The 26,511-nt window shown below is 45.8% G+C and overlaps 1 protein-coding gene across 1 annotated transcript in view; it reads left to right on the forward strand.

The window, feature by feature from the left end:
• Nucleotides 1-26,301, forward strand: part of SYNDIG1L (synapse differentiation inducing 1 like) — a 38,403-nt gene extending 12,102 nt beyond the window's left edge. The window contains exons 2-4 of the mRNA XM_034769920.1: nucleotides 16,732-17,183; nucleotides 20,515-20,652; nucleotides 24,298-26,301. Of these exons, the coding sequence (XP_034625811.1) occupies nucleotides 16,773-17,183; nucleotides 20,515-20,652; nucleotides 24,298-24,456 (708 nt within the window). The 5' untranslated portion in view covers nucleotides 16,732-16,772 and the 3' untranslated portion in view covers nucleotides 24,457-26,301. The remainder of the gene's footprint in view (nucleotides 1-16,731; nucleotides 17,184-20,514; nucleotides 20,653-24,297) is intronic.
• Nucleotides 26,302-26,511: the final 210 nt, after the last annotated feature.

Here is a 26,511-nt window from a genome sequence, read left to right on the forward strand (position 1 = left end):
AACATCATTAACCTCCCCCTTTCAGATCACTAATAAAGATGCTAAATCAGACCAGACCCAATACTAGCTCTACAGCCCACTCCCTGCTCCATTCCGTGCTGTTTGTCTTCACCCTTTGTTTCCAGTCCCTTGGCAGGTTCTCAGTCCAGGTGGCTGCATCAGACCCAAGCCAGGCTGAACTGGTTTTTCAGGTCTGATTATATGGTGCACAGTCTAAAATTCCAGTGATGATGCTTTATTTTTAAAGCACCTAAAAGTGTGCGTGGCACTTCATGAAACGCGGAGAGGCCCAGCCCCTGCCTCCAAGACCTGCCGATCAAAATCCAGCTGGGACATGACAAGGAGGGAAGAAAAACAGACCGGCGGGGTAAATTCCAACTCCAGTAGACATAACCATGCTAGCTCAATCAGACCTAGCATGTGTATATCTCCTTGGGCTGGAAATTACCCTCCCCCCCTCAGCTCCGAGGGGGCCAGACCCAAAGGAGAAGGGAAGGACAAAGACAGTGATAACACTGTTCAGCAAGGCATGGGCATAGTGTGATGGCTCCATTTAAAAAATTCATGGCATCCACTGCCATCATCTGCCTCCTTGCCATCACAGCTGCCTCTCCCCCAACACACGGCCCTGTTGCTGAGTATAATCCCTCCAGCTGCCGGCAAAAGCAGGAGGTGAGGGAAAGAGAGGGAGCGCCTTTGTGTTGGATCTTTTTGCCTAGAGCAACCTGTGCCTGGGGCTGGAAATGAACAGGGTTGAGGAAGGGCTTGGGGGAATATTGAATCCTTTTTTCCCCTCCCCGGCTACAGTTGCTCCTGACTTCAGACTGAGTGTGGGAGAATCAGTGCTAAAAGTCTGGGGCGGGGTGTCTATTATCTGGAGTCGTGGCTGTGGTAAGACAGTGCCTCAAAAGTGCTCCCCTCAGCAACCGGGCTCGGTTTTTAATTTGAATTTTCTTTTCTTTTTGTTGCTGGGTCCATGACCCCTGAGCAGTGCCCCCCATCCGCCGCACACACTTTAAGCACTGGGGGGAATGCTGGGCTTTACACAGTCACTGCAGCACTGTGGTTTCTCTGAATAGAGCTGAGTGCCAGTCCAAGCCCAGATACATCAGAGTAGATTTGCAAAGGGGCGGTGGATGCCCAACTGCTGTCAATGTTCAAGGAGATTTGGGGGACCTGTCAGGCCTTCTGTGACTTTGAAAATCTTCTCCCCTCATCTTATCTTTAAACAATTCATTTGCTGTGCATTGGGTTTTTATAGGCTGGCATGAGTGGCCTTTCTACCAGGGTTAGACATTCTCTGGGCAGGGCTCTCTTCTCCCTCCCAGCCATATGGCAAGAGTCTTTGTGACTATAAGCCATAAGACTCTACATTGTTGAAGTTCCCATACTTCCCTCTTCCCATGAGCGTTGCAAGGAGAGCAAGAGTAGTTTAAAAGCCTGAAGCAGATGTTACTTCTCCTGTCATCCTTGAAAACATAATAAGCTTCTTCACTCTAACAGCTCCCGCCAATTTAGAGGCGAACTTTCTTAAAGACAGAGAGCAAATCTCCATCAGACTAGTCCAGGTGGAAACATCAGACACTAAAAACAAGGCTAAAAAAATCTCAGGCTGCAGCTATTAAGCTGGGTAATGAGACAGGCCTCACACTTTGTATCAAACAGGGAATTCTTTACCTGAACTTTAATGGAATGATTCATTTCTTCACTACACCGGCTTATTGCATCTGTGAGAAATACTTCTGAGTTTGAAAAACTGAAATAGAAAAGTGCAGCATCCAAAATATGGCTTAGTTTTTAAAGTGATAGCAGATACTTAGCACTAGAAGTAAAGCATAGTGAGTAAGGGCTTTAAATATATTAGCAGTAGCACCCATGGGCCCACATGAGGCTCAGGGCCCCATTGCGCTGAGCATGGTAGGCAAAGACAGTAATAGTCTCTACCCTGAGGCTCTTAGCATCTAATTTGAAACAAGACAGGATTCTGAGTATAACAAACACTAGGAAGGCAGAAATACCAGTAATGCTTGACAGCCCCACCTTTACAAAGCTGTGACAGGTTCCCGCCAGGGTGCCACTTGGAACTGAGGTACCACTGAACCCTCTGACCCACCAACCTGGGCTCCCTCTCACACTGTACTGCTGTGACAAGCTGCAAAGCCCTCCAGCCTGCACTTTCACCAGCATTCGCACAGGTAGGGACACACCCTACCTCCAACCACCAGCTTCCCAGCCTGGGACCCCAGAGTAGAACCGTCCTGCCCTGGTCAAATCTGGCCACTGTATGGGTTTAATACCTGGCCCACCTCTCCCTCAATGTGAAGAGGACAATGCACATGTGTGGTACCAAGCAGAGATTTTCCCCAAGCACTCCAGTCAAAGCTCACTGGTTTAGATTAAAACAAAAGCAAGTTTATTAACTACAAAAGATATATTTTAAGTGATAGCAAACAGATCAGAGCAGATTACCTAGCAAATAAACAAAAAAATGCAAACTGAGCTTAATATACTAAATAGAATGGGCATGAATAGCAGATTCTCACCCTAACTGATGGTACAGGCAGACTTGTAGATTCTTAAGGCACAAGCTGCACTTGCTTTGCAGCTTGGAATCCCCAGGTGTTTCATAAACAGGCTAGAAATCCCTTTAGCCTGAGTCCAGCACTTCCCCCAGTTCAGTCTTTGTTCCTCAGGTGTTTCCAGGAGTCGTCTTGTGTGGGGAGTGAAGAACCCCAGATGATGTCACTCCCTGCCTTATATAGCTTTAGCATAGGGCGGGAACCCTTTGTTTCAAAACTTGATTCCCAGACTGGTTTGTGGAAAAATACTGACAGCCCAAGATGGAGTCCAACATCATGTGACCTGGTCACATGTCTTTGTAGAGTCACAGCAGCCATTACTTACAGGCTGTCTGCAGTGTTCTCAGGAAGGCTCAACATGTGGGAGATAAGCTTCTCCTAAGGCCTATTGTTTTCCCTAATGGGTCATTGCCCTGACTAAGCCCTTCCCAACCAGCCATCTAGACTGAAAGCATCTTGTCTAGTGGGGGTTACCCAGGTATAACTACATTTGAAGTACAGATAGATGGTCAGTATTTATATCTTTGGATACAAAAATGAGATGTGCATACAAATAGGATAATCATATTCAGCAAATCATAACTTTTCCAATGACACTTCACATGACTTATCTTGTACAAAATGCATCATAATTATGCCACAACCATATTCTAATAATATTACTATGACGAATATGGGGTGCAGTGTCACAGAAGCCATCAGTGGTTGCTAGAAATAGTTCTTGAGGAGGGAATCTGCAGCGGGCTGCTTTACAGGTCAGCTCAGGGCATTCCAGACATCGGGGGCAGTGTGGAAGAAGGCACAGAGATGTTCAGGAGAGAAGTAGACCAGTGGGCTGGTGTCTAGCCGAAGAGGTGGTGTGATAAGAGAGAAGAGTGGATAAGGAAGGCAGGGCAGAATGGTAAAGGTTCTGGAAGGTGAGGGCAAGAAACTGGAATTGATGTGATGGAAAACAGGGAGCCAGTGGATGAATCCAAAGAGGGGGGTTACCATAGGCTGGGAAGACTATCTTGGCAGAGATCTTGGCACTCCTAAAGCTCTCCATGAGACCAAATGCATATTGTAGTACAGCAAACATGAGCAACTGCTGAAAAGCATGGTGGAGAATTCAGAAACATAACCACTAGCACATGAAATCGACCACAGGCACATAATAGTGCACAAACTTCTGTGCATGTTCAAGCAGCAGCAGCTATCTCTTGTCTCATCCTTAGCATCCAAAGCCTGACAGAGCTCCAAGAAAAGGCAGAGCTAGTTTTATGGGATGACAAAATCTGATCGCATTATACTTCTACCCCCAGCCAGGTCCCCTGGGTGGGGAATAGTGGGGTCAGTGAAGATGAGTGCCATCTCATTGTTGGAAAACATTCATAGCCACTGGATCCCATAAGTCTAAGTTTGGTTCTCAGAAGCTGTACATGCTTGAAATTTCAAGCAGGTTTTCTTGGGGACTAGATGACAATCTCTCTTTCACCTTCTCTACTAGTGTTTATTTGCCAGTCAGCCTATATATGGCAACTCTGGCATGATTTTCTTGGTGAGATTCAGAAGTGAGCAAGGGGAACTCGAAGCATGCAGCCTGCACTCCTGTTACTCTGTTTCTGTGCTGTGAAGTCTGAGGATGGCTGCAAGTTGCTGTAGAAGTTACAATTCCCTTTTTCGTGGCCCAGATTCTCTGGTCTGGCACTTTATTGCTGAGATGGGCTGTCAGAGCCCTGACAGCTAGCACCATGTCAGATACTCAAGTGTCTCCCAAGCTTCTCTCATGGGTTAATTCCTCAAAGGGCTTGAGAATTTGAATGACAGCCTCCGCCAGACTCCACTGTGCTGAAGTCCAATGCCTTGGCCTTCACCTCCTCTGAGCAGAGCATTATCAGCGGCCAGTTGTTCCCTTCCAAATTAAAAAAAAAAATCAGTTGCGTCTGACACGATTTGCTCTTTACAACCCCCCAATGTTGCTTACTGCTCACATTGCCCTCTAGGGGTAGAGACTTTTCCTTTTACCCCTGGTTCCATTATTTGATTAGGGATTGAAGGCAGAGTTATGGGGAATGAGGCTGCTCTGGTGTAAATCCAGAGTAGCTGCACTGAAGCCAATGGAATTACATTAGTATCACAATCTGCACCACTAAAGCTCTTGACCAGGCCCTCATCATTTCCTGACTTCATTACTGGAACCTCTTGCTCTCCGGCCTCCCTGATGCTCCTTGCAGACCTCAGGTCCATTCAGGATGCTGCTCCTAAGGTCATCTTCTTGGGCCTTGCCCTCTGCTGGCTCTTCTTTCTCCACCACATCACATTCAAGCTTTTTGTCTTCCCCTGTAAGGCCCGGCATAGCTCTGCTTGTCCCTACTTACCTGCATTTGTACCTTGATGTGTTGCCTTCCCCATCCACTCTGCTCCACCAGTGACACCAGCCTCCATTTGGCCACTTCTTCCACAAGCACCATTGTGCCTCCTTCCATGTCTCTTCAGTGTGCATGGGACACCCTCCCAGAACTGATCCAGAAGGGCACTACCCTCTCCTCCTCAAGCCCCACTCCTGCCACCATCCCCACGGGAAATCATTGGCTAATGGCCAGTGTAGAATGTCCTGGTGCCCAGTTTATTTATTTATGTCTTATAAATTAAAAGACCACACTGACTGGAAACATGCTACTATGCACCTGTAGCCTATGTAACCATGTGTTCCTCTTCCACTGTTACCCTTGTCCTCCCTCACCCTTCCCTTTGATTGTTTGATACACCAAATTGTTGTCTCTGTTGCATTTTGCCTTAAACTAGACAGTAAGCTCTTAGGGGCATGGACCATATCTTCCCATGTGTATCTGCAGTGCCCAGCGCAATGGAGCCATGATCTTGATTGAGGCCCTTGGGCGCTACTGTAATTAATAATAACTAGTGTGAGCAAGACCAGAATCCATGTAACTGCTGGATTCACACTCAACTTTTTCTGAGGATCACTCCCACTTTTGTCTTTCTCCAATCTTCTACACCACTGGATCAAGTCAAGCGAGCTAGGAGTCCGAGGCCCCTCCCATTGGTTCTCAGCCTTTCCAAACTACCCCTTTCAAGAGTCTGACTTGTCTTGTGTACCCCAAGTTTCACCTCACTTAAAAACTACTTGTTTACAAAATCAGACCTAAAAATACAAGTGTCACAGCACACTTACTGAAAAATTGCTTACTCTCATTTTGACCATATAATTATAAAATAAATCAACTGGAATATAAATGTTATACTGACATTTCAGTGTGATACCTGAATCTGTTTTTCACTGGTGAGCCTTGTCTAAAGCCAAAGCCCCGCCTCCTGGGGCTGAAGCACGTAACTTAGCTTCACGGGACCCAGGCATTGCCCTGCTTGCCACCCCCTAATGCCGACCCTGCACTTGCAACTCCCTAACCCCATCCCATGACCAATATTCCCTTTAATTTTCTCCATCTTTGTGTGGAATGAATTTTTTTATGTGCAGCACCAATATCGAGGTAATGCTGAGATCTGGGAGCCATTGTGACTTCATTGGATGATGTGGGAAAGTTATGGAAAAACTTCCATCTGAGGAAAGATTAGTACTATTTAGATTAGAGAATGCATACGTAAGAAAGGATATAATAGAGTTGCATAAAATAATGAATGGGATAGAGAAGGTAAATTGGGAGCTCCTGTTTTACCCTCTCTTAATACAAGAACAAGATGGCATTCAATCAAAATGAAAAGCAACCCATCTAAACCCGATAAAAGGAAACATTTTAACATAATGAACAATTGACTTATGGGACTCACTGCCAATAGATATAACTGTACACAAGAGTTTATACGCATTCATAAAAGGATTACGTGTTTATATGAATAAAAATACCCCCTGTCACCTGAGCAAGCAATGCTCTATGGAGAGACCCTGCTGCTACCTATGGCAGGTGGGAGACAAATATAAACAATTACTTTCCTTTCTGCAGCTCCGTCCCTCGCCCTTCCCAGGATTCTAGTGCCCTCTTCTCCCTGTTCCTGTCCTCAGAGCAACTACTGACCAATCCTGCTCCTCCCCGCTTCCAACTGCAGCTCCCTCCCCTTTGTCCCATTCTCCATCAGAACCCATGTTGAGTGGCTGATTGTAACTCAGCTCACTGCCTGGGCTAAGACTAAACTAAGTACAGTAAACTGAGTGCAGTGCAGACCAGTGCCCTAAGCCTAAAGATCTAACAAGGAGAAAAGGAAAGGACCTTTCTACAGCAGCCCCTTCTCTGATAGAGACAAGAAATACTCTCCCCCCCCCCCCCAGCATCAGAAAGACATCCCTAAAAGTGTGAGTAAGTGCCTCTGATAGGCCTGAGGGACAGTGTGTGTGAACGGATAAGTGGGGAAGTGTGTGAGAGCAGATATATGGGAGGGAGAATAAGATACACCAAAATATACAGTCAAGAGAAGGGGGGGAAAAGGAGGGAAGGAAAAGGGAAGGAAGTATAAACACAAACGATACATAATACATTACAATAATATTAATATAAAGCTATTTTATTAATATTGGTTTATTGCTTCGGATTCTCATTAACTAAAGTTATCATATCCCATAAGTTTCCTGAACAATCCAAGCCATACAACCCTTCCCCCCCACCATCCCAAAAAAACCAACATAGTTAATGGAGGAGTAATAATAAAACTAATAATAATAAAACTACTACTCTTCCTTCTGAGGCCATCAGATAAGTTTTTACATTTGAATTAATTTAGCCACACAATAACTATTTTGAAGCAGGTAAATATCATTAGCTCCTTTCTACAAATGGAGAAATTGTATTAATACTATTATTTCTCTCATCGTAGCTTTATGACAAAGTAGTCTGGTCCCCAAGTGCACAGGGTAAGAGCAGAGGTCAGGTAACAATGTATTTCTTTAAACATATTGGCTATTTTTAAAAGTTATTTTACATTTCAGTTCAATTGTACTAGAGTAAAAAAATATGTCGTTTTCTATTGTCTGGTTGTGGGAGCAGCAGCAGTTTTCAAAGCTGATAAATAATGTAAACTCCAAGATCAGCTCAGATTTTAATATAAATTGCAATGTTTAATAATAAATTGTTTCCAGTGCTGCTGAGGAAGCCCCCTCTCCTCGCCGCAGCACTGGGGCTGGGAGAGAGGCATCTCTCCTCCCCCATAGCCCTGCACACCCCAAGCTCCCCCAAGTCACCATCACCAACCCTCACCTCATCCCACTTCCCCCACCCACCCTACACATCCTCCACGCTCACCCATGTGCGCACCTGCGCGGCTGGTGCACGGCCCTTGAGGGCCTCCTGTGTAGCCACGCAGGCGTGCACCTTAGAGGGAACACAGCCCATGACCCCCCTGTGGGCTGCAACCCCCAGGTTGAGAGACACTCACCTAGATGAATTGAGTACCCTCTTGAAGACCTCTGAGTACCCAGGGATACACAGACCCCTGGTGAGAACCACTCTAAACTATCCATGCCCGGTACCTGATTGGGAATCAACTCTTTACCTTCTGATAAATGCACCATTCTCTGTAGAGCGACTGAGACATCTAAAGGCCAGATGGAAAAGTAGCAGGTCCATGGATTTCATAGGAAAATCTATTTTTTGTATGCTGATGCTGCACATTGTGTGCTGGGCGCTGCCTACACATGCGAAGAGGCTCCCGGCCCCAAGGAGCTCACGTTCCAGGAGTACAGGCAATGTAGAAATGATGGGGGAGAGCAGGAGACAGTCGAAATGTGGACCTCTTATATATACATTGGTAAACTCACATGTAGCGTGTTAACTTACCCAGCATGTTCCAAGCCCCTCTTGTCTAAGTGCACCCTAACCTGATCCCTGCAAGAGCCCATCTGGTTTGCATTGGTACGTTTTAATGGAACTGGGATGGAGGTGTGGGGGAATGTAAGGAATCCTGATGGAGCGTCCCCGCTATGATGCTGCTTTGTGCAGCTGCCGGACTAGCGCCACTGAAAGGATTGGGGGCTGATGTTCTGGCTGTCACCATCAGGAGTCATGCTTCGGCCCAAAGTAGTCTGGATGAAATGTTTCTGCAGAGAAACATTTATCTAAGTGAGAATGAAGATTTGATTTGCATCTGGAAATCAACCAATTTGACTAGTGAATCCCTGAAAAGCAGCACACAGTATCCCAATTCTCAAAGCAATTTAGTCTCTGTCAGCTCTGGAAGCCCATCACTGAGGCAGCTGACTCTGCCCCTATTAGGAGGGCAGAACAAATGCCATATTCATTCCTTTCCAGCTCTCTCAAACAAGTTGCTTCACAGCTGGGCATGAGTTGTTCATCACAGACACCCTGTATCGTGCCCATTAGCCAGCCCACAATCTGTGTCACCTTCTTCCCTGTAAATCCTTCCCTTATAACAGCTCTAAAATCCCCTCTCTCATCATCCTGCTTGCTAGAACCCCTGTACGCACCGGCTCATAGGTTGCTTGGATTACACTTCCCTCTCCCTGTGTCTCCCGCAGACCCCATCCCTTCCATCCATATGCTGCTCTGACCAGCTTTTTCCCTTGGTCTCTTTCCACCTTGCATCCCTTTCCTGGCTTCCTCTCCTTTTGCATCAAGTTCAAGCTCCTCACTCTCTTCTTCAAGGCCCTACGTAATCTCACCACTGCCTACATCACTGCATTCATTTCTGCCTTACCTTCCCCCACCATACCCTACTCTGAGCCTATTGCTCTCACTTTAAGGCTCCTTTTGTCTCTTGCTCACACTTGACCTGGCCCCTTTTCTCATGCTGCCCAGTGCCTCATCCACTTGGGACAGCTTTCTGCACACCCATGTGACTGAATGGCTGGTCTCTGCTCCTTCTGATCCCTCCTGTAAACCATTTCTTTTGCTCATCCTTCCAACCGTGATCCTCTTCCTGGTACCCTTTTCCCCTGCTTTTCACCTGCCTGTTTGGGTTGGTTCTCTCTTGGTCTGAACCAGATAATTAGCTCCTGGAGGCAGTGATGTCTCCTCCTTGTGTGTCAGGCAGGAGCAGGGCCTCCTCTTATCTCTGGAAAACACCAAGCACAATTATGTTCATGTGCACTTACGGGTTGGCACTCCACAAGTAACAATAATAACGTCTCCGTTGCCTTCTCTGTGCTGTCATGTCAAATGCTGCGCAACATGGAGTCTGCCTATCGTTATGCCTTGAGGCCAAGGCAGGTGAGACTATTTGTATGCTATTTTCACTGTAGCTGGAGCAGGAGCTCCTCTCCCTGCAGCTGCTGTGCTGTGTTGTTATCTCCTGGCTTCCCTGATTGCTCCTCTCTCAAACAGCTTCACCATGAGCCTGGCAGAGTGGCTGCAGTGCCCGGTACTGCTCTCTGAATGTGCCAGCATGGCTCAGTTGGGAGCGCTCTTGCATGTCAGCCAGAAGGTTCCATTGCTTAAAGTCTCACATCCAGATGTTCTAACCTCCTCTGGAGGCATCTGGGGAGATGTAATCCAGACATATCCTAACAGTGAGGCAGGGCTGAATGTTTACCTGACAGAACAACTAAATTGTGATTCATCATTGGAAAAGCTACTTAATTTACCATTAACCCAGCTTGTTACCCCCAGCATCTGTGCCAAGTGTCAAATCAGAATCAAGGACTGTCCACAGAGAGGAGTATTCACTGACTGTAACCTTATTGCACTGGGGAGGATAAACGTGCCAGTCTAGTCTTGAGAGCTGGGGGCTTTGGCGCTGGGAGACATCAGTCACACTCAACGAGACCCGGATTTATCCTGGGGCTACTGAGACCAGAATCTGGCCCTGTTTGTTTTTTCCTTAGCTCAGTTCATGTTCATTGTCTCCAATGCGGCACTTGTTTTGGTGATCTCTTGGTGTGAGGCACACTGATCAGTTTTGTGTTCTGCCAAGGACTGGAGCAATGGGCAGGGGAGGCTGAGACTGGGGGTGTAGAGGCCTCACCCTCTGGAGTGACTGAGTGTGCAACTGTAGGGAGAGAACAGCCAAGTAATTATGGATACACAGCATGCATGGGTACCTGGGCGATATCCCAGCCTGACTGCAGGTACAGTCTGTCTCTGTCAATCTGATAGACTCCCTCCTCCAGGTGCATCTCTCTGTCTGAGCTCTGTGTGTATGTATCTTCCCTAACCACCCAATGACACCTGCTGTTACCCGGTCTCAGTATTATGCAGACTAATTCTGTGGAGTGAATAGTGCCGCATTCCATCCAAGTGAGTTTATAATGAGGATGGAGTGTGCTTTGCTCTCAGCCAATTTTGTCTGTTCACTGCTTCTTCGCTTTGATCTGCCAGTTTCATTCTTTCTCTCCAAAGCCTGATGATGGGTAATAAGGCCCCAATTTCGTTAAACTCACTGAAGAACTCAAGGAAGTCTAGGCTGGTTTGGAGTTTACCGCATGATTTGCTGGACTCTGTCTCTTCAGGGGTCGGGGAGGGGGAATGACTGTATGTCTTTCTTTTCTTGCTTCTCCTGTAATTCCCTACATCATCCACATATTCTCAGGAGCATTGTAGGTGCTGTGCAAACATATGAAACGCAGTCCCTGTCCCGAAGAACTTACTTTGTTCACTGCACACAAACACGTGTACGCACACACACTCATCTGCTATATCTGTGCAATGCTCTGACCTTGGTGCCTTTAAAAAATTAGAATGATCTCTAACCCTTCAACAATTGTGTCTTCCTTCCCCTGCCCCGGCTACCTCTGTGATATTAGAGGGCTCTTCAGAGAACATGCTAACCCTGTTGTATTAAAGTAGGAAGCATATTCCTTGCTTGCATTACAATATAGCTGAGCACAGCACCTATAGGGCTCTGACACGATATCCCTCAATGCTCCACTTCCACATAAAGCTACAGCTGCAACCTAATAATCAGACTGTTCCTGTGCCTGCACTTCAGGGTAACTTTGCATATTTATGAGACCTGTGGTGGAAAGGTCTCGCTTCTCATTTCTCTCCTTATCCTGGGGCCCTTGTTATCCAGCTTTCTCCCTAGAGAGGGAGCTGCCGATGCAGTTTGCTGGGATTTTTCTGTAGCTGTTCCACAAAAGAGAGATTGCTGACCATGATCCTCCCTGTGCAGAGTTGGCCATCAACTTAATACAGCAATTCCCACACTCCTTCCTGCTGCAGCCACAGTCTTATGGGATGGTTCAGGGCAGATGTACTTAGGTTACCTCTAAAAAAACAACAAGGAGTCTGGTGGCACCTTAAAGACTATCAGATTTATTTGGGCATAAGCTTTCATGGGTAAAAACTTCACTTCTTCGGATGCATAGAGTGAAAGTTACAGATGCAGGCATTATATACTGACACATGGAGAGCAGGGAGTTACTTCGCAAGTGGAGAACCAGTGTTGACAGGGCCAATTCAATCAGGGTGGATGTAGTCCACTCCCAATAATAGATGAAAAGCTTATGCCCAAATAAATCTGTTAATCTTTAAGATGCCACCAGACTCCTTGTTTTTGTAGATACAGACTAACACGGCTACTCCCTGATACTTAGGTTACCTCTGTTGGCCCTTGATTCCCTACAATCAACACCCTAATATCCTTTTTTCCTCTCTTTATAACACCATCTCTGGGAGCCAAGCCCCTGAGGTGTTGAAGGGCAGCAAGGAAAAGAGTATTGGGGGCCTTATATCACAGAGAACATTATAACAGAGGGAGCTCTGTTCCACAGAGTTACAGAAGCTAGTGAGGGAAAAGACCCTGGGTGCCTCCCATCCACCCGCTGTCAATGCGGGATTGTTCTCTACGTAGCTTAGTGCTTTGTCCAGCATAGCTTTAAAAGTCCCAAGCGGCTGGCCTCCATCACTTCCTATGGGAGAGAATTCTGCAACCACTACTGCTCACTCTTGGGGAGACTTTCTTAGTACTTAATTTACATTTTCCCATCTGTTCCTTGATTACTCCCAATTTTACTCCCTTGAGCCACCCTGAGTAATTCGTCACCCTTCTGGATACTTACACCCTTCAGCTATTTGCAGACTGTTACCATGTCCCTCTGTGTTGTCCCACTAGACAGATTTTGCTCTTTCAATCTTTCCTTGTAAATCTGTCCATCAGCCCCATCTTTGTTGCTCTTCTCTGAACTTTTTCCAGTTCATCAGTATCTTTCTAGTTATAAGGTTCCCAAGCTCACATAATCCGGGTTCAGTTGCAGTAGAGCTATATAAAGAGAAACAATCACCTTTGGGCTTTGTTATTTGATGCCTCACAAAGGCCTGTTTTGCTGCCATATTGCACTGCTGGTCTAACTTGCTGTCCAATATCCCCACTAAATCTCTTTTAGCCATCTCTGCATCCCAGCACTTCAATTCCATTTGATTGCCTGTGTTTCAGATTATTTTCCTCATGTTTTAGCTGTCTTTTTCCAAGTTCAGTTTCATTTTATCTCATACTTATGTTTTCAATTTCCCCAGGACCCTTTGCATTATTTCTTTACCCACCAATATTCACAACGCTTCCCATTGTAGTACCGTGAGCAAATTTAATTAATGTGCAGTTCATTCCTTCTTCTGGATCATTTAATGAAGATCTTAAATAAGACTAGATGTAACATTGAAACATGCAATATTCACTAAACGTTGCCCTGCAACCCCATACAGGACCATTTATCAGCACCCTTTGTTCATGGTCCTTCAGGCAGTTTTCTGTCCAGTTCAGTGACTATTTTCCACTTTGAATGAACTTTGGCAGAAAAAATGTAATGAGAAAAGTTGTCAAATGCTTTACTAAAAATGCAAGTTTGTCTGCCAAGATCTTTTCTTCGCAAACTCCATGGTTGGATCATTATCCTGTAGACGTCTCGTGATTTTTCACCCCTTAATATTTGTTCCATTATTTTATTAGAAGTAGAATTTAAATTTACAGGAAAGTAATTGGCAGGATCACTTTTTTCCCTTTTCCAACCCTCCATTAAAAGCCCATTTCTCTGTGACTTCCTTGAATTAACTGTCAGTGCCATAATTTGTTAGATCATTCCTTCAATATTCTTAAAACAAACCTCATCCAGATTGTTGTACTTTTCTATTGAAAATTTCCCATATATGCCTGTACCAGCCTTTATTAATTAATTTTAACTAGGTCTTCCTTACTTGTTAATGGTTCAAATAGAAATTCTTAGTAGGATGGGAAAATTAAAAATCTGGGGCATGCCATTAGTCTTATTTCGGTTGTTGGGTTTAGTGTGTGGATGCTGGGTGGTGTTGGTGGGCTGTGACATACTGAAGGTCAGACTATGATCTCAATGACAGTCTTGGTGGGGAGAGGCATGAAAGATGTCTGAATTAAGATGGGTAGGCCTTTAACAACACAAGGTGGTGCTGAAGGATTTGAGGGGAGGGAGAGAATGATTTCATCTTCCTGAAGGGAGGCTCAACTTCCAAAAGTTTGGGAAATGCTGCCCTAAAGGGAAGGGATGGAAGCTCATTGATAGGGATATTTTGAAGCTGGATACCATACTAGGAATTGTACAGTAGGGGAGAAGCTGGGATTGGCCCTGGGGACAAACACATGGGAGCTAATTGGGCTTTTGATCCTCAGGAGTCTTCAATTCAACTTCTTTATTTAAATTTTCATCTGGAGGACAGATAAAATGAAGGTGATATGCTTTAGATCAGAAAGAGTGGCATGCCCCAGAGAGCCCTACATGGGGCAGATGAATCTGCCTATACTATATAACATACTGCAGAGAAAGAAATTACTAAGGTGTCTAAAAAGAAATGACATTCTGGGCTGCAAGGCAGAAGGGTGTCCCATTGAGGTCTATTTAGGAGACAGGTGCATGCTAAAGAACTGCTGTAAAAACAGTGTCTAGTGTTAGAATTAGAGGTGGCCAAATAACGGAGTTTGTACCCCAGGGGAAAGTCTGATATTCTAACATTTGTTTTCATGCCAAATCAGGAGGAAAAGTCAAAATATCAGCCGTTTTCCCAGAACAAAGGGTTCCAAAATATTTTGATTTGGAAATGTTAAAACGAGCGATGTCTACATTGTTAATTAAAATGAAATGATTCATCATTCCCAAAGTACAGTTTGATTTGAATTGACATTGTAAAAAAAAAAAAGATTCTTTTCCTGTCATTTAAGAAATGTCTGTTCAAAACCAAATGTTTGTTTCGTTTATTTTTTGCTGATGGAAAGTCAAACAATTTTGTCAAAATCAACATCTTCCCATGGCAAATTTTGATTTTGACAATCACATTTTCTGATGGGAAATTGTTTTGTGCAAAAAAATGTCAGCCAGCTCAAGTTAGAGTCTCCGGAACTGAGCTCCGTGGTAGGGCTTTTCTATGCTCGGGGTGCTGCTGGTTTAATTAAAGCTGTGATGTTGCGCTAGTTTAGAAAAATGGGTTTAGAAAGGAAAGATGGTGCAGTAGTTAGGCGGCTATTCGGGGCTATAGGAGACCCGGGTTCAATTTCTGCTCTGTCACAAACATCCTGCATGCCCCTAGGCAAGTCACGTAGGGCTGTCCTACACTACAAAGTTAAGTCAGTTTAACTACATCTCTCAGGGCCATGAAAAATGTCACACCCTGTGTCGTATAATTAAGCTGACCTAAGCCCCAGTGTAGACACTGCTAGGTCAATGGAAGAATTCTTCTATCAGTCTAACTACCGCCTCTGAGAGGTGGTTTTACTACATGAATGGCGGAACCCCTTCCATTGCTGTAGTGAGTGTCTACACTGCAGTGGTGCAGCTGAACCAGAGTAGCGTGTCTAATGGAGACATACTCCTAGGCTGGGTAGGTCTACACTTGGAGCTGGGGGTGTGATTCATGGCTCGAGGAGACATACTTGTGCTAGCTCTCATTGAGCCAGAAGCTGAGAATAGAATATAGCCATGACTGTGAGACAGGCTAGCCACCGAGTACGTACCTCTCTGAGATCCTAGGCAGGGACTTGGGGTAGCCACAGCTGCATTCTGTTCATAACAGGATAGCTCAATGACAGCTAGCGTAAGTGTTTCCATGAGATGGAATCACGCCCCTAGCTCAAAGTGTAGCCATACCCTTTTTTCTCTGTGCCTGAGTTCCCCATCTGTATAATCAGGGCCGGCTCCAGGGATTTGGCCGCCCCAAGCAGCCACAAAAAAAAAAAAAAAAAAAGCCGCGATTGCGATCTGCGGCGGCAATTCGGCAGAAGATCCTTCACTCCTAGCGGGAGTGAGGGACCATCCACCGAATTGCCGCCGAATAGCTGGACCTGCCACCCCTGTCCGGAGTGGCTGCCCCGAGCACCAGCGTGCCAAGCTGGTGCCTGGAGCCGGCCCTGTGTATAATGGGGACAATAGCACTTCCCCACCGCACAGCGGTACTGGGAGGACAAATACATGAAAGATTGTGAGGTGCTCAGGTACTACAGTGATGGGGCCATATAAAGACCTTCAGTAGATAGGTAAATGCAGCTGTGGGTGTAGACCAGGCCTCAGCTTCTCAATCCCTCTCTCCCTTACTGTGCTTTGTATAGCGTATGGAGTGGCAGACCCCCAAGAGAACACTAAGACAGTAACAGTAATTAAAATATCCTCACAGCAATCTTCCATCTTCCCTGAATTTATACTCACTCCCTCACCAGCCCGAGCCCTGGCATTAAAAAGCGCTATGAAAGCTTGAGTATGTTTAGAAACCATTAGCTGCTGAAACTGTAATGCATGAAGGGCTGTAATTTACTGTGTGTCCTGCTAGTTTCGGACGTCAGAAAGGCCCCTTAAGTGGATGCCAGCTGTGCATCTACTGCAATGCCATCTGGTATCCTCTAAAGCAATATAAATTATGAGCCACCAGAAAGGATGCAACAGGCATTCCTATCTGACTGTATGGTCCCTTCTCAATGTGCATTGTAGATACAGCAAATCCTCCACTCATTCCAGCCTGATGTTATCAGATCATCTCATCACATGCTTAGCTTACTGTCAGCTTGTGACAGATGAACAGCTCCTCAATTATCTGAGACAGTGTTCAAGCCATGGAATAGGGTTCCTAGATTCTTGTTCTCCCTAGTGCAGCCAGATAGGGCCATTTTAACTGGCCAGTGTCCTGCAGTCATCTCTGCTGTGCCCAGTAGATGTTACTATGAATGAATGGTACCCCTGAATCTGCAGCCTCGCCTTGTTGATATTATACACTCACTCCTTCCTTTCTCTTTTATTCCTCAGGGTTACCCTCCTGTTAGCTTCTCCAGGCCATTTTTAGCAGAATGGAAAGTTTGAGTGAGCTTCAGAACCCACTGCTGGCCAAGAGCAGCAAGCATCTTCACGGTAGCTACTCCTACCATCAGCATCACCCTAGTCATTGCTGCCAGGGGAAACTTTACATCTTTCAAAACACTGGCAGTGCCAGGACTCACCAGCTGCTGGATGCCAGTTCTCTGCAGCTGGCCGTTGAAGCATTGTATGGTCCCAACTTCATCCTGGTGAAGGATGAGACCAGTCTCAAGGCCAAGGACAACAAAGGGGAGAGCTGTGAGACGACCTTCATGGAAAACAAAGAGGCCCCCTCTGAGGCTGCAGATGGGCGAGAAAAACAAGGGCCCTGCCAGATGGAGAGTGACATCAGAATCCAAACAGTGTCCAATGAGGTGGAGGAGGAGGAATTCCAGGAGTATGAGGTGAGCTACTTCTAGGAGAAACAGCAACAAGCTGCTCCCCGGTGAATATGTCCGACTGTCCTTGGGGGTAGATGGTGCACAAATGGTACTGAAGGTGTTAAATTTCTACCATCCCCTTCTGTCTGAACTCGGCATCACCACAGAGTGTCCCAGCTGCTTCTGTTGGTGTCCAATGGGGTTATTTTTGGTGGGATACTTTGCAAATCTAATCTGACTCTGAAATCAAAGTGGAGCTGAGATTAAACCATCCAGGAGGACTTAATCAATTATTATAATGTGATCTCATTTCATTTGCATATTGCAGTCCCATTGGTTGAAATAAAAGAACAAGGAGTACTTGCGGTACCTTAGAGACTAACACATTTATTTGGGCATAAGCTTTCGTGGGCTATTTCCCCATGCTAATTTTTTCCCTACTGTTACTCACACCTTCTTGTCAACTGCTTGAAATGGGCCACCCTGATTATCACTACAAAAGTTTTTTTTCTCCTGCTGGTAATAGCCCACCTTAATTGATTAGTCTAGTTAAAGTTGGTATGACAACACCCATATTTTCATGTTCTCTGTGTTTATATATCTTCCTACTGTATTTTCCACTGTATGCATCTGATGAAGTGGGTTTTAGCCCATGAAAGTTTATGCTTGTTAGTCTCTAAGGTGCCACAAGTACTCTTCTTTCTTTTTGCTGATACAGACTAACATGGCTGCTACTCTGAAACAAGCCACAGAGGGTCCTGTGGCACCTTTAAGACTAACAGAAGTATTGGGAGCATAAGCTTTCGTGGGTAAGAACCTCACTTCTTCAGATGCAAGACTTGCATCTGAAGAAGTGAGGTTCTTACTCACAAAAGCTTATGCTCCCACTACTTCTGTTAGTCTTAAAGGTGCCACAGGACCCTCTGTTGCTTTTTACAGATTCAGACTAACACGGCTACCCCTCTGATACTCTAAACCTGTCACCATTGGTTGAAATGTTATCCTAGTATTGTGAGTTTCTCTTACACTATAAAAAGCTCATTTGTCCTTTCCCACCCACCCCTCTCCTCTCCAGCTCTGGCTTATTACAGAGCCAATGTTACTATTTCTGTCAGCTAGATAGCTGCGCAGCAGCAGCACTGCAGTGAAGGTGTTATATTTTTAGGGTTGGAAAGTAATCTGGGGCACCGTGAATTGGCCAGAAATTCAGCCAAGAGAATGAGCCATCTCAGGGGGGGTGTCCTTTGAAATAGCCATTGCGTTAAAAAAGGGCTAAGTATAGATGAATAATGATGTCACACTTTGTGTGGCAGCCACATGTGGCGTACATGCTGCTCTGTCACAAGGCACTTGGGTATCTTCATTGGCTGCTCAGAGGGGACCTCATTTACCCATGGGGTGAGGAAGCTGCCATTCTATCCCTCTCCATCCCCCTCCCCTATAGCAATCTTGTCTTGTCACCATCCTCCCAGTCCCCTCTTGACACCTTCTGTGCCACACCCAATCTCCTGCCTCCCACACATTCTCCCTACAGTTTGTTTCCTGTTGTTGATCCATGCCATGCTCCATATTTTCCCTCCCAGTCCTTTGATAGTCTCTTATCATTCAATTCTCCCACTCTGCTACCCACATTCCTCTGCATCCTCAATCTCTCTCATGCTCTCTGTATTACCCTGCACCTCCTCAATCACCTTCCTGGCACTCCTTAGCCTCTGACTCTGCCCCCAAATTTCCCTCAGTCTCCCTCCTGTACCCTATATTCCCTAGAACTCCCTCAGTTTCCCTTCCTGCTCCTCATCTTTCCCAGTAATCTCCTATGCCTCCAGCCCTCAAGGGGACAGACACTTGGAGTAAACCTGGGTTGATTGGACCCTACCAGAGCCCATGTAGTAATTCGTCATGAAATCTGAAGCAACTCAGTCATAGTTTGATACCAACTTGTGGATAGTTCCACAAGTTTGAGACCAACCATCATGAGACGCTTAAAATATAAATATATCATGAGTCTTGCAATAAAATAATGGCTGGCGAATCTGTGCTATGGCTATTTATATTGATGTGTCCTGTGTTCACTTAGGATTTTCCATGCGATATAGAAGTCAAGAACAATACACAAGATTAACAAAGGCAGGACTCTGTTGGAGTGGATTCCATTAGCCCTGCTATTGTTGGCATCTGCTGTTTATCTCCAAATCCATTTCTTTGGACCATGGCGATATGCCTCTTCCAGACTGAAACAGGCACTTGCCCATTTCCATAGGTTTACACCACTAAAACGTGCCCCCTCCAAACTGAACGTGGGCCAAAGGGTGCCCAAGACAAGGAGAAAAGTACTAGACACTCTGAGTGGCACAGACATTGAAAAGAGGAACAGGGGTCCTCATGAGATTAGGGTAGGGTCAAATTCAAGCCCTTTCCCTTACTCTCAAACCCCGTCTGGCAGGGGACTGGTCCACTTAGTTCTAATGAGAATGAGGCACTTTGCCAAAGCCAGCACACAGCCCATTATGCCAAAGCTCAAGATGTTTAGGTATAAGAATAATTTCCAGGGAAATCCCAAATCTCCACCAAGTTTGCTGAAGACTCAACCTGGGAAGGAAATCAGAATCCATTTCAGTCCCCAAATTTTCTCATTACATTTCTTTCTCCTCAAACCAGCTTGAGAGGATGCAGTGGTTTAGAAACTCACTCTCTGAAGGTTTGGGTCAGAAGAGTTAGAGAATATATGAAAAGAATGGGAAAGAAAAGGAGGTGAGACTGAAATACAGAGAGTGAAAGGGGTGGGGTGGGAAGCACTGCTTAGATACAAAGTGATAAGTGCCCTAGAAATACCATCGGTGGGCAGACTGACAGGGGCAATTCTGATTCAGGGAAAGCCCTTAGTAATAGGACACAGAACATTTTGTGTCAAGAGCTCCGAGTTGCCAGAGGTTGGTAGTGACCAAAAGTTTTTTTTCCACCAGCAGCTGTGTGGTGGTCTGCAGGCCATGAGATCCTGCATCTCAGCCCCGTTCCCATCACACTTGCCCCCATGCAGCAGGTCTGGACGGGCCATAGCGACTGCACCCCTGTTTTATCCCTGTGGCAGAACCCTCCAGTGCTGGCCAGCATCAGACTGGTGGGAGGAGGGAGGACGCCCCTGTGTCAGTATTTGCAGTCTCCCACCTCCCCCGCGCCCGGTTTTGACAGGCTGGCCTCATGACATGTTTCAGGGTCACGTAAGTGTCAGACATGCCCCACTGAGGGGTGAATGGGGTGCGCTTGCATTGCTCTTCCCAGGCTCGCTCTGCCTGGGCACTCTCCAGGCCTGACGGCTCTGCGCTGCTCAGCAGCACTGAACTCATTTGTTTTCCAGAGTGACTCCTCGAGTGACAGCGAGAGTGAGGATCATTTCCTGATGCTCCCCCCACGAGACCACCTGGGCCTGGCCATTTTTTCAATGCTCTGCTGCTTCTGGCCCTTGGGAATCGCTGCCTTCTACTTCTCCCATAGGGTGAGGAATCCATTTGCTGATGTCTCCTTTTCTGTGCTGCACATGCTGGGTTAGGTAATGGCTCTAACGCAGGGACCCTGCAAGCCAGAAGAACCCCTTGAGTCAGGGGCTTGGCACCATTCCAGTCAGTGAGACACACATCTCTGTCCCTCCCATTGGTCCTGTTTCCAACCCTCACTGACCCAGCTCTGTGTGCTGGGGCACAGCAAGTCATGCTCCAGGGCGTGTAGTGCTCATCCACGCCCCACAGCAGAATTACATGGTTCCACTGCAGCCAGGGCTCTCCATGATCATGTGGGGGAACTAGAGGACTTGCCCTTCAGTGCAGATACTATATACTATGGACCAAAGTCCCACCCTTTGTGCCATTCTGGTGGTGCAAAGGGACCCGAAACTGACCATAAGTTGCCAAATGAGAATTTCTCCAGCATGGGTGAGTCTTTGGCTGGGGTGGAGCTGCTATAGTCAGTTCCTACATTGCCCTGCTCCAATTTCTGTGCTTCAACAATCCCTGGAGGGTGGATGGTCTCCTGGGTGACTTTTACCATCTGGTGTAGCTTGGAGCTGCCCTTAGGCTACTCCAAACTGTTCCAGAGCCAGCAATGGACCTGCTTGAGAATCCAGCTGCCTCGGAGACTGGGCAGAGCAGAGACTCTGGCCTCTGTTTCTCATTACAGGGGTCCCTCCAGTCATTATGTCTGTAGTAATGGCCTCTGATGTTGTCAAATAAAGCCAGTTCCCCCTCTATAAAATAGGGATCATAACACTCCCTTTGCCAACCTGCTGGTTAAACCTGGAGTCAATATTACTCTCTTGCTTAAAGCTGGGGAAGGATTGACAGCTCTCCCAATTAAAACATGAGTCCATTGTGATCTTCCCAGTTCACACAAGGGGCTTGATTCTCCTCACACTTGTGTGTAAGTCAAGTGTAACTCGGCCGCGTACAGCCTGGCACAAATAAGGAGAGAATCTGGGCCTTGGCCTGTGTTAGCTCATACTGGCTGCTGCTCTAATCAGGGCATGGACCAGATTCTGTTCTCAGATTCTGTTCTCAGTCACACAGATGTAGATCCAGAATAATTCACTCGGAGTCGATGGAGTTGGGCCAGATTTATACTGGATGATACCAAGATCAAAGTTTTTCTCACAGTCTTAAGAATGGAGACAGTAGAAATAATAATAAAAGATAAGTTATAATGCACCTAGCTGAGAATAATATGAAAGGAACAACCTAGCACAGCATCTGTGAGACAAAATGAGGTCTTTAATCTGCTGGAGTTCTTTGAAGAGGAGCCCTTGTTGTTTGTTTATCTAATGTAATTGCTGTACATGGTGCTTGGTTATTACTCGGATTGTTTGTTAGTTCTTCAGGACAGGGACTGTCTCTGTGTTTGTTTAACAACTGAGAACACGCACAGTGTTTAAAGGAAGTTAAAAGCCCCCATCCTGAAGAGCTTGCAGTCTAACATCTCTCTCCACCACTGTATCACTCCAGTTTTATGCCCAGTGGGTTTCCATTGAAATCAATGACGTTATGCCAGTGTAAAACTAGAACAATGCAGTGGGGAATCAGTGTGTAGGTTTTAATTAAGAATGAACAAGTAGTGGATACAAGATGACAGATGGGTCTATTTAGACCTTCAAAGGCTTTTGATAAAGTCCCAAACAATAGGCTACAAAGGAAAGGTGGTAACCCTGGGCAAGGTGGGTACAGTTCTGTTATAGGTTATTATACACTGGTTAGAAGGTAAAAAGTTAAAGGACAAGGCTAAATAATTGTCAATCCTCAACCAAGGAGGAGATTAATAATGGGTTCCCCTAGGGAACAGTTCTCAGACTAGTTATGTTAGATATTTTATTAATGGTTTAAATGTTGGGGTTGAATAAAGAGGCGTCAACATTTGCTGATGACACAAAATCATTTAGGTGAGGAAGGCTGAGAGGAACTCTTGAAGAATGTAACACAGCCAGGAAACTGGGTAACATGATGGCAGATGAGTTGGTACAGACAAGTGCAAGCTGATGCCCACTGCAAGGAGCACTTCAATCTTGCTTGGCACTGAATTAGCCGCTCAGGAAGCAGTGCGGTGTGTCACTGTATGCAACCCTGAATCTGTGCAGTGTGCAGTGGTGGCCCAGAGAGCAAATGAGATGCCTGGATATTGAAAGGGGAATAGAGAGGAATGTAACAATGCCATAGCATAGAGTGGTGTGCGTCCTCACCTTGAATACTGCATTCAGTACAGGGCACTTCATCTTAAAGATGAGGTGCACTAGGAGAAACAGGAAAAGGTAACAGCAATTAAAAAATGACTAGGAATACAGGTACTGACAGATCCATGGTCCAGGCTGTCTGCTGCCTTTTCCCTGCTTGTCCCCAGAACCAGATGCTAAGATGTAAATTCCCATAACAATCAATTATGGAATAATCTGCCTCTGGGGGAATATTCTTCTTCACTCTTATCAGTCAATGATTGGTTTATCCTAGCTAATGTATCTGCACTATTCTTGTTGTTCATATACATGTTGACTCCACTATGTCCTAATATCATGTGGCAGTGAGTTCCACAGGTTATTTATGCATTGTGCGAAAAACTGTATTTCCTTTTATCACTTTTAAATGTGTTGCCTTTTAATTTCAGTAAATGTCCCTGTGCTCTGGGATTATGAGAAAGTGTAAAGGGCAGTGCACCATTTACACCCTTTATCCTATTCACTATATTGTGAATATTTTCATTTTATGGAAATGATCAGAGGCCTGGAAAGACCCTTTTAACCTCTACCACATGAAAGTATTTCTAGTCCTCTGATCATTTTCATTGCTCCCCTTCAAACTCTTTCTATAACTGCCATATCCTTTTTGAAATGATGTGGCCAGAACTGAACACCAGAGGAGGGTGACCCACCAATATATGCAATGACATTATACTGTTTCAGTATTCTTCCTTATCCCTTTTTTAATACAATGTAACCAGAAATAATTTACATATTCCTGATTAGCCAACATACTGAAGACTATTAGTACAATATAGGTAGTATCTCTGCATGTACAATCCTTCTGGCATGACATCATGAAGTTCAATTGCACTTACATTTCAAGACCACAAGTGCACGAAGTGACATATTCAAAAGTCCAAACACAACCAGTTCAAAGACTGATCCATCTACAAATGTATTGATAGCTGTAGCTACTCACCAAGAAATACACCTCTACCCCGATATAACGCGACCCGATATAACACGAATTCGGATATAACATGGTAAAGCAGCACTCCGGGGGGGCGGGGCTGCAAGTTTGATATAACGTGGTTTCACCTATAACGCAGTAAGATTTTTTTTGGCTCCCGAGGACAGCGTTATATCAGGGTAGAGGTGTACTGTGCTGGGAAGACCTGGTGCAATTATCCCTGTACCATGAGAGTGGAGTTTAAGAATATCAGATGCATACATGTACTTCAAACTTCTTAACCCCTCAAACCTACCTTTTAAAGGAAAGCCGTGTCAAAGTAAAGTTGCACAAAAGGGAAGGGGAGGATAAAGGTTGGGAGTCAGTGCTGTTCCCTGGAGTAAGTGAACAGTCATTCCTCTTCCCCAGAGGGGTTAGATGGTGTTAATAGTCACTTACACATTGTCTTCTCTTTCCAGACCAGTAAGGCTGTCTCCAAGGGGGACTTCCACATGGCAAGTTCGGCCTCCCGGCGGGCCCTCTTCCTTGCTGCGCTCTCCATCACCATCGGCACAGGGGTCTATGTTGGCGTGATTGTAGCACTGATTGCTTATCTATCCAAGAGTGGCCATGTATAGCAGAGACCTTCACGCCAAAGCTCAGCACTCTGCACCCAAAGGCCAATGCTAGGGGGATTCACGCTTTTGTATGGAGCATAGGACACAACGCAATGCTTGCAAGGGCCGCTGAGCAGCTCCATGAGTGGAGGGATCCAGGCTTGGATGCGCTGTACAGGGTCTTTCCCTTTTACATGAACAATAGACTCCATTTTCCTTTACACCTTGGACAACTTGCTAACAATGTCCTGCTAGTAAAGAACTCAGCACCGGCTGAAAGTCCTGGATTCTGAGGCTGGGAGGAGCATGTTTCGCTTAAGGAAGAATGTGGAAGAGATATTTTTAGTTCATCTGCAGGGCCCGGTGCAGCCACTTATAGTTTTCAAAACAACATGTTCATGTTCTAGTCCTGCACTGTGAATCCCACCACCTCATGTATCAGCCCTGGTCTGATTTTGAGGCACATGGGGAAGAGAGGGCAGTGGCTCCCAGGCTGATTGAGAGAGAGAGTGGTCAAGGCTCCTGTTGTGGGGAAAACACTTCAGTTTTAGTGCCATAAGCTGGCAACTGTCCCTTTAATTGCCACAAACTAGGAGGACACAGTGCAGCCCTAAATAAAGAGAGAGCTCTGGGACTCAGTCTGCAAAACCTCAGCTAACAGCTCTGACACCAGGCTTTATTTACCCTAGTCTCATTTACCAATCCCTGGCTCAGCCCTTGGTGATTCAGACCTAACTCTGGACTCATAAATTCATTCTAAACAAAACAACGAAAGGTCATTTGGGTTGGTAACTGTGTGTCATCATTTCATGTGTAGAAGCTGGTTGGGAAAAACCTCACAAGTCTTGTGTATTATCGTCATCACAGTAGCACCTAGTGGCCCAACTATTGTGCTAGGTTCTGTAAAGACACATGGTAAGAGCTCAGGCTCCGAAGAACGTACAGTCTCAGGAGCCAAAACAGACAAAGGCTGTGTGTGAAACGGAGGCACTGAGAGCTGACATGATTTACCCGAGGTCACTGATGTCAGGGCCATAGAACCCTAGGCTAGGTACCTCACCTTTAGCTTTAGCAGTGAGCAATGAAACACTCCAGGTACTGCCAGTTAGGGCAACACCCAGAAGAAAATATCCTGTTCTGCCCCCAATGCGTCTACTTCCAGGTAAATAACAACCCCCTCAGCCAGAACTGGCCTGATCCCATTAATGCTGGTCACAGACAAATAAGGAGGTCAACAAAAAAAACTCTTAACTCAGCTTTGTGTATAACGTCCAGCCAAAAATACTGTTTGTTACCGGACAAAAGCCACAGAAGGAGAAAATATATGTTCCAGGGTTAGAGACTGAATGACAAGCGATGGAGCCGAAACCCCAGGTGGAGGGTGAGAAGAAGTGTCTGTGCAAGGCTCTGTGCTGGACAGGACCCACATTGGAAATGCCAATGCCACTTAGCCCTGCTTACAGCCTATTGCTTATGTGTATAGTGCCAATAACACGCTAGGTGCTTCACAGACGGATGTGGAGGCAGGGTCTTTGCCCCAAAGAGCTTACTGTAAAGAGACACTTTCTGCTTCAACCTGAGCTTCTCTCTGTGCCTCAGACGCCACATCTTAAACCCTCCTCACCTTGGCCAGTCCACCCTGCACTTCTTCCCTTGCCTCCCCACGCCTTACCCTGATGGGGTGTAGACAGGCTCCCAACTCACCCCTCCTCCCTGGGGTTTCCATGCACACTATAGCATATTCTGTAAGAAACTCAGCATGTTCCTTGATCCGTGTATTGTTCATATGTACATTTAATTCTAAAGCAGCATGTTAATATCTGAGATTTCTATTGTACTTGAGCCATAAAAGAAGGAAACACACAAGAGATGAGACTTGTTCAGAAGCTTCTCTGAAGGTCCCATTATGTTTTATAACATGAAAGAGTTAAAAGAGCGGGAAACGGGAATGTATCCTCAATGAGTTGGATGTGGACAGAATGGGGGCACACTGTGCAAATGGCACAAAGCTATTTAGATCAGGAAAACCCCAGGATGCTTGTGAGGGAGGCTGGAGGATGTAATCCAGCCAGTGGC

The sequence above is a fragment of the Trachemys scripta genome, chromosome 4 (genome assembly GCF_013100865.1).
Source record: "Trachemys scripta elegans isolate TJP31775 chromosome 4, CAS_Tse_1.0, whole genome shotgun sequence".
Classification (NCBI taxonomy): Eukaryota; Metazoa; Chordata; order Testudines; family Emydidae; genus Trachemys; species Trachemys scripta.